The 15,612-nt window shown below is 45.2% G+C and overlaps 1 protein-coding gene across 1 annotated transcript in view; it reads right to left on the bottom strand.

Moving 5' to 3' along the window:
* KSR2 (kinase suppressor of ras 2) overlaps positions 1 to 15,612 on the bottom strand; it is a 237,542-nt gene that overhangs the window by 30,996 nt on the left and 190,934 nt on the right. Inside the window, 1 exon segment of the mRNA XM_015413417.1 lies at positions 9,428 to 9,524. Within this exon segment, the coding sequence (XP_015268903.1) occupies positions 9,428 to 9,524 (97 nt within the window).

The raw sequence follows: 15,612 nt of genomic DNA on the forward strand, positions 1-15,612 counted from the left end.
ATGATGATGATGAAGAGATTGGATTTATACCCCGTCACCCATTCGGAGTCTTAGAGCGGCTTACAAACTCCTTTCCCTTCCCCTCCCCACAACAGACACCCCATGAGGCCGGTGGGGCTGAGAGAGCTCTAGCAGAAACTGCTCTTTTTCAAGGACAGCTCTTATCAGAATCGCAGCTTGCTCAGGGTCACATCAGCAGCTGCAAGTGGAGGAGTGGGGAATCAAACTGGATTCTCCCAGATGAGAGTCTGCACACCTAATCACTATACCAAACCATAAGAACATCAGTGAAGCCATGTTGGATCAGGCCAGTGGCCCAAACCCAGGTGCCATCAGGAGATCCACCAGAACTCCAGCAGCCCTCCCACTTTGCCCCCCCCCAAGCACCAAGAAGACAGAGCATCCCTTGCCCCTGACAGAGTCCTCCATCTATCCCTTGTGGCTAGCCACTGATGGACCTCAGCTCCACCCCCTCTCCCCGCATCCAGGCGCTTTGCAGCCGGCAGCTCCGCCCCCCCATCCCACGCGGCTTCCTCCGCAGTGCTGCCTCCTGCTCCTCCGCCTCCCCCTCGCCTCTCCTCTCCGCCTGCTGCTGCAGCGCCCTGCCTGGCTCGCCCAGCTGCCTCTGCGGCGCTTCCCCGGCTGGGCCATGGCGAGTGGGCTGCACCCCGGAGGGTGCAACGAAGACTACATTGTCCATTGTTGTTAGGAGGTTCTACCACTGTCTTGTGCCCAGCCCCAGCCCCCCCCCCCGGGAAATTGGAAAGTCTACGCCCCTGTCCTGGATAGCCCAGACTAGCCAGATCTCATCAGATCTTGGAAGCTAAGCAACGGCCAGCCCTAGTTAGCACTTGGATGGGAGAACATTAAGGATGTGCAGGGTTGCTACAGGGAGACAGGCAACAGCAAACCGCCTTTTGCCTTGAAAACCCTAGGGGTTCACCATAAATGGGCTGTGACTTGAAAGCAAAAGAGGGGGGAAAGGAAAGTGTGAACAGAGAGAGGGGGTAACTAACAGTGCTCTCTCTCTCTCTAGCTGGATAGCAACATCGTCATTAAACATTCAGCAACTGCCCTTCTGACAAGGCTCTAATGTAGACGGCTCAGACAATATGGGGAAAAGTTGCCCAGGAACTGTAGTACTCAGCAATGTGCATCACTTCTGAAAATTTGACCACAGGCTTTTGGAAAAGAGCCGCTAAGCACCACAGAAAGTGTTGATGAGGAAAAGAACGAATATCTGCTCATTAGCCAGAGAAGGGGTGAAAATTAATGAAACAGAAATGAGTTTGGGATTGCTTTTAATACAACAGAAATGGCCCTTGTGAGGCTATCCATCTTTCAAAATGACAGGACAGTTTGGAAGGATGGTGGCTGCCCGACACTCCTGTTCTGGGCAGAAAGGGCAAAGCATTGTGAACCCCCTGCCCTGAAGTGGTTTGCCCTTGTGCGTATCATCCCACATTTCCTTCTTTGTTTGGGGGTAGCACAACAAAGAAAAAGTTCTCCCTTCCTTCTTGACTGCTGTGCTGAAATACTGGCTACAGCAAGTAAAAAAACAAACAAACAACAAAACCCAAACAACAACAGAACCCCAAACAGGTCACAGCATTCCAAATTGTGACCCTCCACTTGTATCTACCACATCATTTTCGTGCATGTGTGAACCAGGCCCTATACTCCAATCATTCCACTTTATTTGACTTCAGGCAAAAATAAATAAATCCAAATGGCCTGTTAGAATAACCTGCATTGATGAACTTACTGCATTATTAAAAACAACCACCACCACCACAGGCTCAGAACCTATGAAGAACTGTGTGTGTATATATGATAGAGGGGAAAGAGAATAAACAGTTGGGAACACACACACACCCATCCACATCTCTCATTCACAGATGCTGCAAGTTTTAGATACTCAGGCAGGCCAATTTCCCCTTTGGTTTCCATTTCTTCACATCTTTAAAAGGTAAAGGTAAAGGTTCCCTTGCTCGAAAGCCAATCGAATCCGACTCTAGGGTTGCGGTGCTCATCTCCGTTTCAAAGCCAAAGAACCAGCGCTGTCCGAAGACATTTCCGTGGTCATGTGGCCGGCATGACTAAACACCAAGGCGCACGGAATGCTGTTACCTTCCCTGTGAAGTGGTAGCTATTTATCTACTTGCAATTTCTTGCTTTTGAACTGCTAGGTTGGCAGGAGCTGGAACTAGAGACGGGAGCTCAGTCCGTTATGCGGCACACTCGGGTCTCAAACTGCTGAACTACCAACCTTCCACAGCCTGCAGTTCAGTGTCTTAACCACTTGAGCCACCGCAGCTTTAACTGGTGTTCAATTGCTCTAGAAACCTCCTAGAGAACAATAAGCATGTTCTGATTGGGCTTTCCCCCTTCTTTTTCCTTTACAAAATCCTATGTTTTCCAGCATACCCAGAGAGTGCTCCCCCCACCCAGTAAATACAAACCCCTGTCTGGACCATGGGGAGCCAATTTTATTGTCCTCTTGGCATACTTGAGCATGGAGCGTGATGCTTTTCAGGAAACATCCCCCTCGCCTAGTATGCAAAAACCTTGGTGTGATGGACATGAGTCTGTCCTGCCCCTGAGAGGTAAAACAGCCCCTCAGCTGTTTCAGACCTGAGCCTATGGGAGTGCTGCTCCAGCAACCAATCTCCTTTCAGAGCAGGGATGGAAGGTTGGGGGGGGGAGTAGAGGAGCTGAAAGCTGAGGGCTGCCTGATGGAGAGGGAATTCTATCAGCAAGGGAGCAGACAATTTCAGGTGTAGCCCTCCCTTGTAGTGTGGCAGTGTGGTTTAAATCTACCTCTAGGAGAGGATACAGGTGTGAGGCCTGTCTCTGGTGATGCCCAGACCAGGTGACAACAAGGTTTAAAGATAATTCACCACACAGCCTGTACATAATTAAATCTTTTGTTGTTTTCTTAAACCTTCAGTGATCTTTGTACTCTTCATGCTCAACACAAAACTTACCTCACAGCAGCCACACAAAGCCTTTACACTTGATACCTTAAGAACACCTTGTAACTGAGGGGAAGGGTTTACATCTCATAGCCAGCCAGGTGCCCCAAATTCATCAGAGAGGCAGTGTTTAGTTTAGTTAATTTCTACAGCCCTTAGACCAGTCATAGAGAGGCAGTGTGGATGCTCTCAGTTTCAAGAAAGAGCCTATCACACCGGGGCCTAGTCTGCTGGTTTGCTGCCTTTGTGACAGACACTCAGACACAAAGTTTGCTATTACATGGAATGATGATGGAGGCCTGAGAGAACTTTTCTTCAGAGCTGTATGCAATGAAGGCCTCTTAAGGAGGAAATATAAAATGCTTGGAAGCATTCAAAACTTTGGTTGGAATGGCAGAAGACCGACAAGTTAAGTGGCTCCCTGTGTCTGCTTCTCTCTCTCATTTGTGGAAGCTTCGCCCTTCTCCAAGCACAGGTGTCTATCTGCAACTTCAGACATCAAAGCCTTACACTTCAGAGAAGTCCTCAAATGTTGCTGATGCACATGCTAAGAAGCTGTCAGTGTCAGTCAGGCACCTGTATCTTCTTTCTAAGCAAGAGTGTCTCACACTGAGTTCTTTTCACAAAGGAAAGGAGTTTTATTGGGGGCGGGTTTGAACTTTCTGCTCCAAGGATATGAAAAGCAACACAGACAAGCAGCAGAAATGAATCCCATGTGAAACAAAGGATTTTGAAGATAACAGAGCATCAGGTGTTGCAAAGATTAAACCAAGAATCACCATGGATCACGTACCAGCTACCTGCACTGCTGAGACTACTGGTTAAATGGAAGAAGTGTAGGCCATTCCAGCAGAGAGTTTGTGGCAACAGCCCATGATCCTTCTGGCCTGGGATATCAGGTGATGATGGACACCCAATCTGGTGTAACAGAGGGATATAAAGACACAGAGGACCCTGACATCCCACAGCCTGATCAACCACTTTCTGGGTGATGATGCTTCCTCTGGACCATCCAGATGATGAATTCTTTTCTGCCAGCCAGCCAGCTTCCATCCTCTCCCTCTGGACTGTCATATGCAGCCTACCTTCAGCTTACCTGTCTGCCTCTATCTTCCTCCCTACTCTTGCCCTGGAGACTTGATATGATACTGCTTGTTGCAAAGAGGTCCACCTACCAACAGGCTCAGTCAGATATGAGAAATAAGCTGAAAATATTTATTTATTTATTTGATTTTTTGGGTCACTGCTCACTGAAAGGGTCCTGCGTCAACTTATAACATTAAAACTAATAAGGTAAAGGCAACATAAAAACAAGTAACAAATATAAAACATTAAACTACTAAAATATGTGGCTATGACCATGCCACTGATAAAAATAGCCCAAACATGTGGTTACCCTCCAAAGGCCAACCTAAGCAACCTAAAAACCTCAGTTCAACCACTGCCCAAATCAAAAGCAGAAGAAACTGAGGGGTGACAACAGGGAAGTACACTTCTCAACATCAAAGTGCATCTTAAACATGAGAAAAGCCTTTGAGGAGTAGTTCTGGCTACTAAGGGAATCAATAGCAGGCACGTTTCACTCAAAACAGAAATGGAAAGGGCTAAACACAGAGGTGCAACAGGAACATTCTGCTGCATCTCCAGATGATATTCCTCCAGGCAGTATAACAAAAGATAGGATGTTCCAGCATAGAAATACCATATTCAAGAATTCCATGAAGGGAGACAAGACTGGGCTCTTCTCTGCTAAAAGTTTTTAAGCAGAGGCTGGATTGCCATGGTGGAGGAGGATGGAGCAGATGGCCTAGAAAGTCCCTTCCTAGTATAGAACTCTGTGACTAACACAAGTGCCTGTAAAGATTTCATGTTTATTTGTGTGTGTGTCTTTAAAAGTTTGGTTTACATTGCTGTGTAAAAGTCTAACGTGGTTGAAACAGGCAAGTGGTGTGATTGGTGAGTGACAGAGAGGGGGAGGGGTTTTGGAATGGATGCTGTGTGGATGATTTGAATGTCTATCAGGAGTGACTGTTAGAGTTTAGACAGTTAGGCAGACAGTTGATAAAGTCAGTCAGCAGAGAGTGCTGTGTAAAAGCAGTTGATATGAGTTTGAGTTCTGATTTCTGTGAGAGAAGCAGAAGAGGAGTTAAGTTCTGTCTCTGAGTTGAAGGAGACTCATCCCTGTGTGTGAAAAGAGTGACATTTAGTTCTGTGTTATAAGAGTTACAATTGAAAGCTGAGAGTCTAGGAAAAAGAACAGTGAAAAGTGTTACAAAGTTGCCTATGAAAAATCCCTGTCAGTAGAGAGAAGCTTGTGAGAGACACTAAGCCATTGTTCAAATCATTCCCAGTACTGTTTACATTGTTTACCCTCGTGTTTATACTTTCGTTAAATAAATCCTATTTTCTTCAAGTACACCAGCTCAGTAAAGAATCCTTCCTCAGACCACATAGACCTTCATGAAAGCCCAGACCCTGGGTCACAATACCAAAACCAGACGAAGAAAGTATAAAGGTTTGGAAAGCCTAAATTTTCCTGGTGGCAGCCAGATTACCCTGAGAGTAAAACATAAAGAACACTTTAAAAGGAAAACTAGACCTCCCTAAGAGAAGAGGTCGTCACAGTGCCTATTACACACAAACCTTCTGCATTCAAGAGGAGGAGCAAAGACATCATTCCTGACATGGAGTACTCTGAAGCTGGCCACACTGAACTGAGTGAGCATTCCTCAGAACTGCATGGGGTTTTTGTTGGTTATGAAAAATTCTGAAAAGCACGTTCTTGTCAGTTTGAGGAACAGTAAACCTCATGGGGAGGGGCTATCGCTTAGGTTTGCCCATTGAAAGAAGCTGCTTGTGGTCGCCGTAAAGCCTAAGCACCCACCAATTACTTCTTGAATGAATTTACAAAAACCAGTCTGCTACTGCTATGGCTGGAGAACAAGCACCCAGTCAGGCAGGCAAAACTGCCGGAGGCTCTTGCTGCTCAGCTGTGGAAGACGTTTTCATTTTGTTTGGGTTAGAATTGTTCACTTCTGGACTGCTTTACTAAGGTCTTTTACAGCAACTTTTAGAACGCCCATTTAAATGCAGACAGCCCAACAATTAAAGGGTAACAACCGTAGAACTAGATATTTGTGTCAAATGTTCAAAATACCAGAAACATAGAATTAAAGGAATATTAAATACACACCGAAACACTACAAGGCTGAGGGGCGGTGAGCCTGAACATTTTCTGTTAAGTTGTTGCTAGCATCTCATGGGACCTGCACACATAACCTACAACCCAACCACCCACAAATTGTTTCATGATTACTCTTGACTACATCCACAAGAACCCATTAGTTGCAATGGCTGGGAAATATATAGCTTAGGCAGGCAAAACTGTCATGGGTTACAGGGACAGTTAAAGGGTGTGTAGACTGCATCTAGCTCATGAAGTGATGGACTAGCTCTTAACTAACAGTGCTAGTTAATACCTGGCACTGCAGAAAAACAGTCTGGTCCAAGAAGGTCAGAAGCAGCAGTCCCCTGTGCTGCTGCAAGACACAGTGATGTGTGCTTTCACTCTGGAGCACAGCCTTAACAATGATATTATGGCTAGGCAGGATCCAGCCGAGAGTCGTGCTGCCGTACAGTTTGGAGTTACGGCATATACCCCTTCCCTGAGGCTGGGAAGCTGCCCATTCTTTCTAACAGGGTACCTGGATCATCTAAGTATCTAATTTTGAATACAGCCTCAGAACAAGGATCAAAAAATCTGCACAATGGGGCCAGGTACAGAGAAGTGAGATGTGTCTACAAATCTGAAGGAAACCTCAGGTCTGCAAAAAAATCTTAAAGGAGAAGATAAAATTAAATAGCAAGATTGAAAATTCTGAGACCTTGTGAGATTACCTCATGAGATCCTGGCAGCTATTTCATATCAGATAACCACAGAATAGGGTTGCCATGCCCACCCACCCCCCACTCACCAGCAGGGGATGTGGGGGTGAGGCGGCTTTGCCAGCTCCATTTTGGGAAACTTCTGTGAATTTGCGTGGTGGTGGCTGGGGAGGACAGGGTCCTCAGTGGGGTACAGTGCCACAAGCCCACCCTCCAAAGCACTAGGCTTACCAAACGCCGGCGGGGGAAAACTATTTCCTGGCAGGATGCGTGCGACGGCGGGTGCAGCGCGCACAGCCGTCCCCCGCGGCACGCATCCTGCCAGGAAATAGTTTTCCCCCGCCGGCGTTTGGTAAGCCTACAAAGCACCCACTTTATCCAGGGTGACTGATTGCTGTAATTTCGAGATGAACAATAATTTCAGGGGATGCCCAGGTCCCACCCTGGAGGATGGCATCCCTCTGTAGATAACATCACCTAAGTAATCCAAAATGACTGCTGCAGCTTCATTTTGAAACTGGAAGCATATTGGGAGGGAAAGAAAGAGAGGGCAGGCAGGAAAGATGAGTAGGAAGTCAGGGTGCGTGTGTAAAGCCAGAGTGGAGAAAGCCAAATAAAAATGGAGCAAAAAGGGAGGAGAGAGATGGAGACTGGAGTGATGGAAGCATGCAAAGGGTAACAGAAGGAAGGAAAGACAGGAGGGAAAGCTGCTGGAAGACGCAAAGGGGTTGCATGGGTTGATATAGGGAGAAACAATCCTTCAAGTTTGTGGGCCCTAGTAGTCCATCCTTGAGGTTACGGTAGTATGAATCAGAGTGACCAGATCTGCTGAATTCACAAGGAAATACAGTTCCCCTACCTGATGCAACTGGGGGAAAAGCACTCTCCGCTACTTTGCCAGCTTGTTTTCTCCAGCTACAGAGCTGGATCAAGAAGCAAACCTAAGCTCTTAGCTGAGTCAGCTAAAGAAAGCTTTACTCCATCCAAAGCAGGGCAGCACAATCCCTTTCAGAACATCAGCCTTACCAGACAGCATCACCTCCATATTATCTGAATTCAGCTTTAACTAAATACTCTTAACATTCAATCTTAAGTGAAGTTACACCTCCTAAGGGTGTCACTGTGCTTAGGACTGTACTGTTAAGTCACCTTGGGGAGCATATTTTGAAATACAGAAAATACAATACATATATAATGCCACTTAGCACTTATAACAAAGTTAGAGTCCAATGGCACCTTTAGGACCAACAAATTTTTATTCAAGATGTGAGCTTTTATGTGCATGCAAACGTCGTCAGACAATGAAATGGAATAACATATCACAGTTATATAAGCCGCCCTGAGCTGGCCTTGCTGGGAGGGAGGGGTAAAAATCTAATAAATAAATAAAATATATACATATAGGGGTGGCTTGTTAAATTAGCATGCAAAATACTGAAAATATTTTTTTAAACAGATCAAATGAATGGCATGCTTGGTTTCTGGTTAACATCTGTTTTGGTTCAACTAGGGGGGGGAACCACATAGATAATAAATATGTTAGAACTGGAGATTGATGTGTCCTAATTTGTGAGAATCCCATCCTTAGACCCCCATCCATCTCCTCTCTAGCATGGAGGCAAACATTGTCTGACGAGCAAAGTTTGAGTCCAATGGCACCTTTAAGACTAACAAAGTTTTATTCACGATTAAATGGAATTATGTATCATAGTTATATGTAATTCCATTTCATCGTCTGATAAAGTGTGCATGCACCCCAAAGCTCACACCTTGAATAAAACTTTGTTGGTCTTAAAGGTGCCACTGGACCAGAGGTCGATTCGGGGGGAATCGCGGGGGATCGCAGTTCCCCCGGGCGAGGTGCAGGGGGCGGGGCACATGACGAAGCCCCGCCCCCCGCTTCCGGCCGCCCCACTTCCGGCCCTCATTCAGCCACGAGGAGGCAGGAGAAGAGGGAGGGTAAGTTGCTTCCTCCCCGCCTCTCCCCACCCCTGCCTGCCTGGGGCCAGGGAGGGCCTTGGCGGGGCTTCCTCGCACTCCCGCCGGCCTTGCAGGTCTACCGCCGGGCCCCTGATGTCAGGGGGTGTGGCATATGCTAATGAGTTCCCCTAGCTCTTTTTCTACGAAACTACCCCTGCACTGGACTCTAACTTTGTTGTATTGCTTCAGACCAACACAGCTGCCCACCTTGACTTAGCACTTATGTAAGCATTCCTGTGTGAGGTCAAAGAGCTTCTTGTACATAATTTTGTAAATCCTTACAATAGCAGCCTTGTCAGGTAGATCTGTATTATTATCTCCATATTGCTGAGAAAGGGGCAAAGGTTGAAACACTGAGTACTTTGGAAAGGCAAAATTCAGACCAGAAAATTGCTGGCTCACAGCCTGATCCTATGCATATTAACACGGAACCAGGTTCTACTAAGTTCAACAGGGTGAATTTGCAAGTAAATGTACATCAGATTGCATGTTCTCTGAACTCTTCTTCTACCACTCCCATTATTGACCTCACAGTACCCATTTTAAGAGCTCATAGCCTAAAAGGCTTTATTCCCTTTCTTTCATACCTTGACAATCTCTTGAGCGATCTGCCTTGTTTTGTTGACGTCCAGGATGACTTTCGCATCTCTCACCACTGAATAGAGTGTCCGTCCTTTGCACAAGCTGAAAGAAGAGAAGAACTGTAACTTCACCCATTATGAAAAGGGGGAAACCAAACTCATTAGAAGTTCCATGAGATCTCAGCAGAGAAACTTCAGAAGAGAACAGAGGAAGTATCTTGGTTTCTTACCAAAAGCAACTGCACCAATTTGGGACTCTCATACAAAGCTGGTCCATTTAGCTCAGTACTGTTTACAGCGACTGACAGCAGCTTTCCAGGGTCTTGGGCAAAGAAAGGGCTTTCCTAGTAACTGCTAGCGAAGCATTCTTCAACAGCATTTACCAAGGACTGTGGTCTGGACTTTCTCCATGTATAACAGGTGCTGAAACACTAAGACCGATTTCCCACAGTCTAAGACACAGTCCCTTTTCTGTCTATGGCAAAGGAAGGTCAGGACCAAACGACACATGACGATGGATTTGTGACTGGATACCCCAAAATATAATTTACCACTCATAGACTATTTTAGAAGGGAATTAAGATTCATGAAGGAAAGACCCATAAATGACTACTAGTCAAGCTGACTAAAAGGGGAACCTCCAAATACCAGTGCTAGAAGGCAACATCAGAGGAAGGCCTTGGCCTCTGTGCCTCATTGGTTTGGTTGTCCAGGGCAACTGGTTGTGAAACAGGATGCTGGAGTAGATGGTGGAGTAGATGGATAACTGGTCTGATCCAGATGGGGTCTTCTGGTGTTCTCATTAAGCATCTGTATGTGCACGTGTGTGTGATCTTCATATGGATTGGGACTAGAGTGCTTGGAAATTAGGTTTAACACACTTTCCCTGCACCACTTTCCTGATCAACATGGATTCCCTGGCTACTTTTATCCTCAGATAGGGAGGGAAAAATACCAGCACACTACAGACATCAGTAAGCAGAATGGGGTATGTGGGGGAGAGTTTTGATCAGGGAGTTAGAAACACCTTTCCCCCCAGGACCATGGTTCCAATTTATCCATAGCCCTTGAAGCTGCTTTTTAAGCATCATGAGATGCCATCACAGATAACTATCATTGTGTAGTTTGGCCCTATGTTGCATCTGGGTTGGGATAGATGTTTTTGCTTACTCCCCATCTCCCTAGCTTTTTCCATTCCTCAGCCCCAAGCCAGACAGCGTAGGCCTTCTTGTAACTGTTGCACATAGAACCGAGACCACAGGGAAGGATGAAAAGTAGTAGCAACCATATACTGGGTAAGATTCACCTATCTTCCTTTGCATACCTGTTGCACAGAGATCTATTTATGGAGTCTTAATTACCAAATGCAGCTGCCAGGAAGGGGGGAGGGAAAAGGGGGGGGACACCCTGAAACCAATTAAAATTGTATTGACATTTGAATCATGTAATGGAGTCTGTGGGTGGATTCTGCATCAACTTTTTCCCCACAAAAGAGAGCTGCCCTCCCCCTGAGGTTCTCATGCCCACCTACGCTCATTACAGGCAACTCGAGAAAAAGCAAATGAAATACCTGAGCCCGGATAATAAACCACCAAAAATAAAACCAGCTCAGAGAATCACAGGTGTTAATTTGATCTGGTTCTACAGCGAACGACAGAAGCATGGCAGTTTTTAACTGTTCTTGCCTCCCACCCACCATGGCAGCCTTCTCATCTCTTCAACTTCTTCCTCCCCCAGCTCATGACACTGGAGGCAGGAGCTCGCCCTCCAGAAGCCATGCTCAAAGGGTTCGGAGGCAGCGGACTTGCATGGAACAAGCTTTGAAAGAGGGCATTCAGCCGTCACAAATTTAGTCTAAGTTCTGGATTCCTTCAGTCCTTTCAAACTCTCTCATTTGGCTCCAGTTCAGACAAGCGAGCCTAAAATAAATGCTTTTGTAACAAGTTGATTGCCAAGGCCATAAGTCATCCACAAAGAAATTAAAAACAAGTGAAATAAAACTGTTTCCAGAAATATTCCTCAACAGTTTTGTTAACAGATAAGAAATTCAACTACTTTTTTTTAAAAAAAGCGGCTCAGATGTGTTTAATAAAGCTTATGTCATTAAAGGCTGCTATCAGCATTTGCAGACTTTAATTCCAACTTGCAACAAGGCACCAACTTTTAATTTTTTACAGTCTCATTTTAAAATATCCAGAGAAAATATAGGAATGATTTAAGGGAGAATTAAATCCTGGAAAGTATTTCCTGACAAAAAGGAAATATAGAAATCTGGAAAGAAAGAAATGGAAGTGGGACTGTTGGGGATGCCTCCAAAACTCTCCTCGAACCAAATTATGAACCAAATCTAATGACAGACTGGACCAGTTTGTGCATTTGCGAACCACAATTCGTGCAATCGTGCTGTTCGCAAATTGTCCACGAACCACCATGGTTTTTGCGGTGGCTCATTTGGTTTGTGAGAGGGTTCATGGACCAGACATGCTGGCGCCCAAGGCAACAGTTGGGAACCCTTTAAAGCTGTGCCGCAACTTGCCAGTGAGCTCAGAAGGCACTGGAGTGAGCTCCAATTAACTTCCAGACTTTAAAAAGCTGCCTGTTCTTATAGAGGTTGAAAAAGAGGCCTAACTGATTTTGAAAAAATAATCACCCAATGGAAAGATCACCTACTAGGACAAATCTACAAACTTCTGCTTCGATATGATACAGAGACTGAACAAGTTAGGATGTGTATGTTGAAATGGATCCAGAATTTTGGGCAAGAGATAACATTTCAACAATGGGAAAACTTATGAATGAGAACTATAAAATTCACTGCGAGTGAAGCACTAAGAGAAAATTGGCATAAGATGTTTTATTGATGCTATATTACTCCTAAAGATATTAAAAACATGGCCAAGAATTATACAGGGACGTGCTGGAAATGCAAAGAGGTAGACGGCACCTTCTATCACATGTGGTTGCGAGGCCTTCTTGAGGAAATCCCTTAGATTTCTATAAGTAATAATCAACCAGTCCTCATGTATCAAAAGTATTATCCAGTCAACTTGAATATATGCTGAAGAACCTCCATTTATCCCTGCTGAGTGGCAGCTTTATCTCTTTCAGTTCTCGGTGAAAAATCGCTGTCTTTTTGCTGTGTCAGAAGAAATGCCATGTTTTACAGGCATTATTCTGTCAGTTTGAACAAAAGAGTATGCTTCCGCAGACATGAAGACAGGATTTATTTATGAAGGTGTGAATCTATCTAAACCAATAATTGCAAGCTATGAAGACTTAAAAGTATAGTCTTTTGACCTTAATGGCCTGTGGGGCAAATACATTTGCCACATTTTGTTCACATGTACAATCTTTTATTAAGAATCAAAACGAAAAGAAAGTGCTGTATCAAGCAACAGGGGAAAAAGCCAGCAGAGTGATAGAAAAGAGCAGAAATGTATTGAGTTAATAATCCCCATGTGTTTCACGTTAGTTTCCTCAGGGGATCTAGTAAAGGAGATCCCCTTAAGAATCAAGTACAAGATAGCAGCCAAAGTCAGCTACGTACAGCACTGATTAGCAACTCCCTGTGGAGTCACACAGCCTCTTCCTCATCCCTTCTGAATCTGGTTTTCAAATGACATAATACTATAAAATCACCACCCCAATGTCCTGTTTGGCTGAAAAGGTACCATATTTACTTAAAAGCAGGGCTATTTTTGGGCAGGAACGCACAGGAACGGAGTTCCGGCTGGCTCCTGAGTTGGCCACACCTAGCAGGAACTCATTAGCATAATAGGCCACACCCAACAGCAGAAACTCATTAGGATTGGCTACAGTAGGCATGTGTGGCCTAACATGCAAAGGAGTCCCTGCTACAAAAAAAAGCCCTGGGTTTTGACAACAAACAAGGTAAACAGAATAAGAAGCAAAAGGTGGGTGTGGCTGGATGACCACACTTCTGGCAACACGGGGCTGCGGCCTAATATGCTAATGAGTTTCAGCTGTTGGGTGTGGCCTATTATGCTAATGAGTTCCTGCTGGGCTTTTTCTACAAAAAAAGCCCTGCTTAAAAGGCAGATGACCCTGAAAGTAAGATGATCCCCCCCCAAAAAAAAAATATTACTCGTATAACTGTTAAGTTGTATGTGAATGTGAGATTACCTCTTCTTTCTTTATGGCATACCTGGGGGAAAATCTGGTCTTACATTTGAATAAATATAGTAAGTCAGTAAAAAAGCTCAAGACTCATACAGTTGGATCTCCTGGATCTGTTTTTTCCTCCCCCTCCCCCACTCTGGCACAGGGCAGAAGAGCCTCTTGCATCCGAGGAAGCTGCTGTCGTTAAAACAACAGATTTGTGGGATCCAACCCACAATTAGATGGACGGGTCCAAAAGTCAGAGGAAGACTGGAATCCTACAAAAACAGGTCTGGCCCAAGGATAATGCGTTTTCCCTGGATAACTACCCCAGTGTGCCGGTCTCCCCCTAACAATATGGAAGATGGAACTGCCTAGCTGGATCCCAGTTCCAAAGAGCAACGAAACTTTGCAGCCCTTTCCTCCATGCCTGCTCCACATTCCCTTGTCTCAGCTCATCTAGCTAGCAGTAGGGCCTCTGAACCCTGCTGGCAGGAAGGAGTGTCTGTGCGGTTGTCCCATTCCTCCCCTCTGAAGAGAGCCTCTGCGAATCAAGCAGCCAATGAGGCTTCAGAAAGGCATTCAAAGCAACACTGAAGGAAGCCGTGGCAGAAATTAATGAGACAAGGAATGGAAACAGTCCATCTTTCATGGCCTTTGCCGAGGAGGTTCATGCCTCTGAGCAGATGGTCTCTAATAAAAATAACACAAAGGCAAACAGAGAAGGAAGGGAAGGGGGGAAGCTCTGCTTGTGTCTTACTTTAAAAAAAACCCCAGCAACAATAAAACCACAAGAGTGGAATGCTCCTAGAGGGCCTTTTGCTACTGAAGAGCAACTACAACTGCTACTAGCTACGGTGGCTAAAGGGAACCTCCCTATTCAGAAGGATAAACCTTTGAATCCTGGTGCTCAGAGGCAGCATCAGGGGAAGGCCTTGGCCTCTATGTCTTCAGAGCAACTGGCTGGCCACTGTGTGAAACAGAATGCTGGACTAAAATGGACCATAACATCTGACCCATCAGGGCTTCTCTTATGTTCTTAAGAGATTTGAACCTGCATTTTCTAGCCCATGTCTAACACTTTGGCAGATACATCACACTGGTTACAGACCACTAGATCTCCCCCCCCCCTCCAACTATATATGCCACATAGTACAGAGGAAAGATATCTTCCCCTATTTCCATGAGTTGAAAACAGGGTTGCTGCTAGGCATGGCGTGGCAACCGGCAGAAGATGAGGGAGGGAGAGACTTCTGTTAGGGGGAGTCAGTGCTCCCGTTGTAATCACATCATGTCTGGCAAAACCCAGAAGTGAAGCCACTGGACTGAGGTTGATGTTCTAGTATAGTTTACCACAGCGTTCTTTACAAATTTTAGAGTATCTCTCATGATGACAGCATTTCCAAAATGCATTGGAAGGAATGTCATCCTGCTGTGGATGCCAATCCCCCCCTTTTGCTATAATTCTACAAGCATGGTATGCAATGTAACATGAGCACATGCTTAAGTTTGTGAGGAAAGCACAGATTTGCCAGCAAACCGGATTCCATTTAATACACAGACTAATATGGAAAGTGGTTGGTTACAGACCACTGGAGAAGCCAGACTGTTCTATAAATTCTGTTGGCAACTTCTCTAGGATTACCAACCTCAATGCGGAGGGAAGTTAAGAGTTTTCCCGGAATTCTAATTGATCCTCCAGCTACACAGATAAGTTCCTCTGGATGAAAAGGCTGCTTTGTAGGGCAGACTCTATGGCATTGTATTTCTGCTAAGCTCTCACCCCTCTCCAAACCAGGAATTTCCCTTAAATCTCCAGGAATTTCCCAAGTCAAAACTGGCAACCCTGCATATGTCCAAACCATCAAAAAAGAACTGAAACAAACTTCAAATTAGGCCAGATTCTGTTCAGTAGCACATTTGTTGTCAGTAATTGGTTTGGTGGTTGTTGTTGTTTTGAAGTCTGTATATTACTAACAATGAAGTTTTATAATTTTTAAAAACTTTCAGACCAGAAGTGCGTACCTGGTCTTTGAAAGTGGGACTGTTTGCTTGCTTCGTCAATACATGGA

This window comes from Gekko japonicus, unplaced genomic scaffold (assembly GCF_001447785.1).
Source record: "Gekko japonicus isolate JY-2015 unplaced genomic scaffold, Gekko_japonicus_V1.1 scaffold85, whole genome shotgun sequence".
Taxonomy (NCBI): Eukaryota; Metazoa; Chordata; class Lepidosauria; order Squamata; family Gekkonidae; genus Gekko; species Gekko japonicus.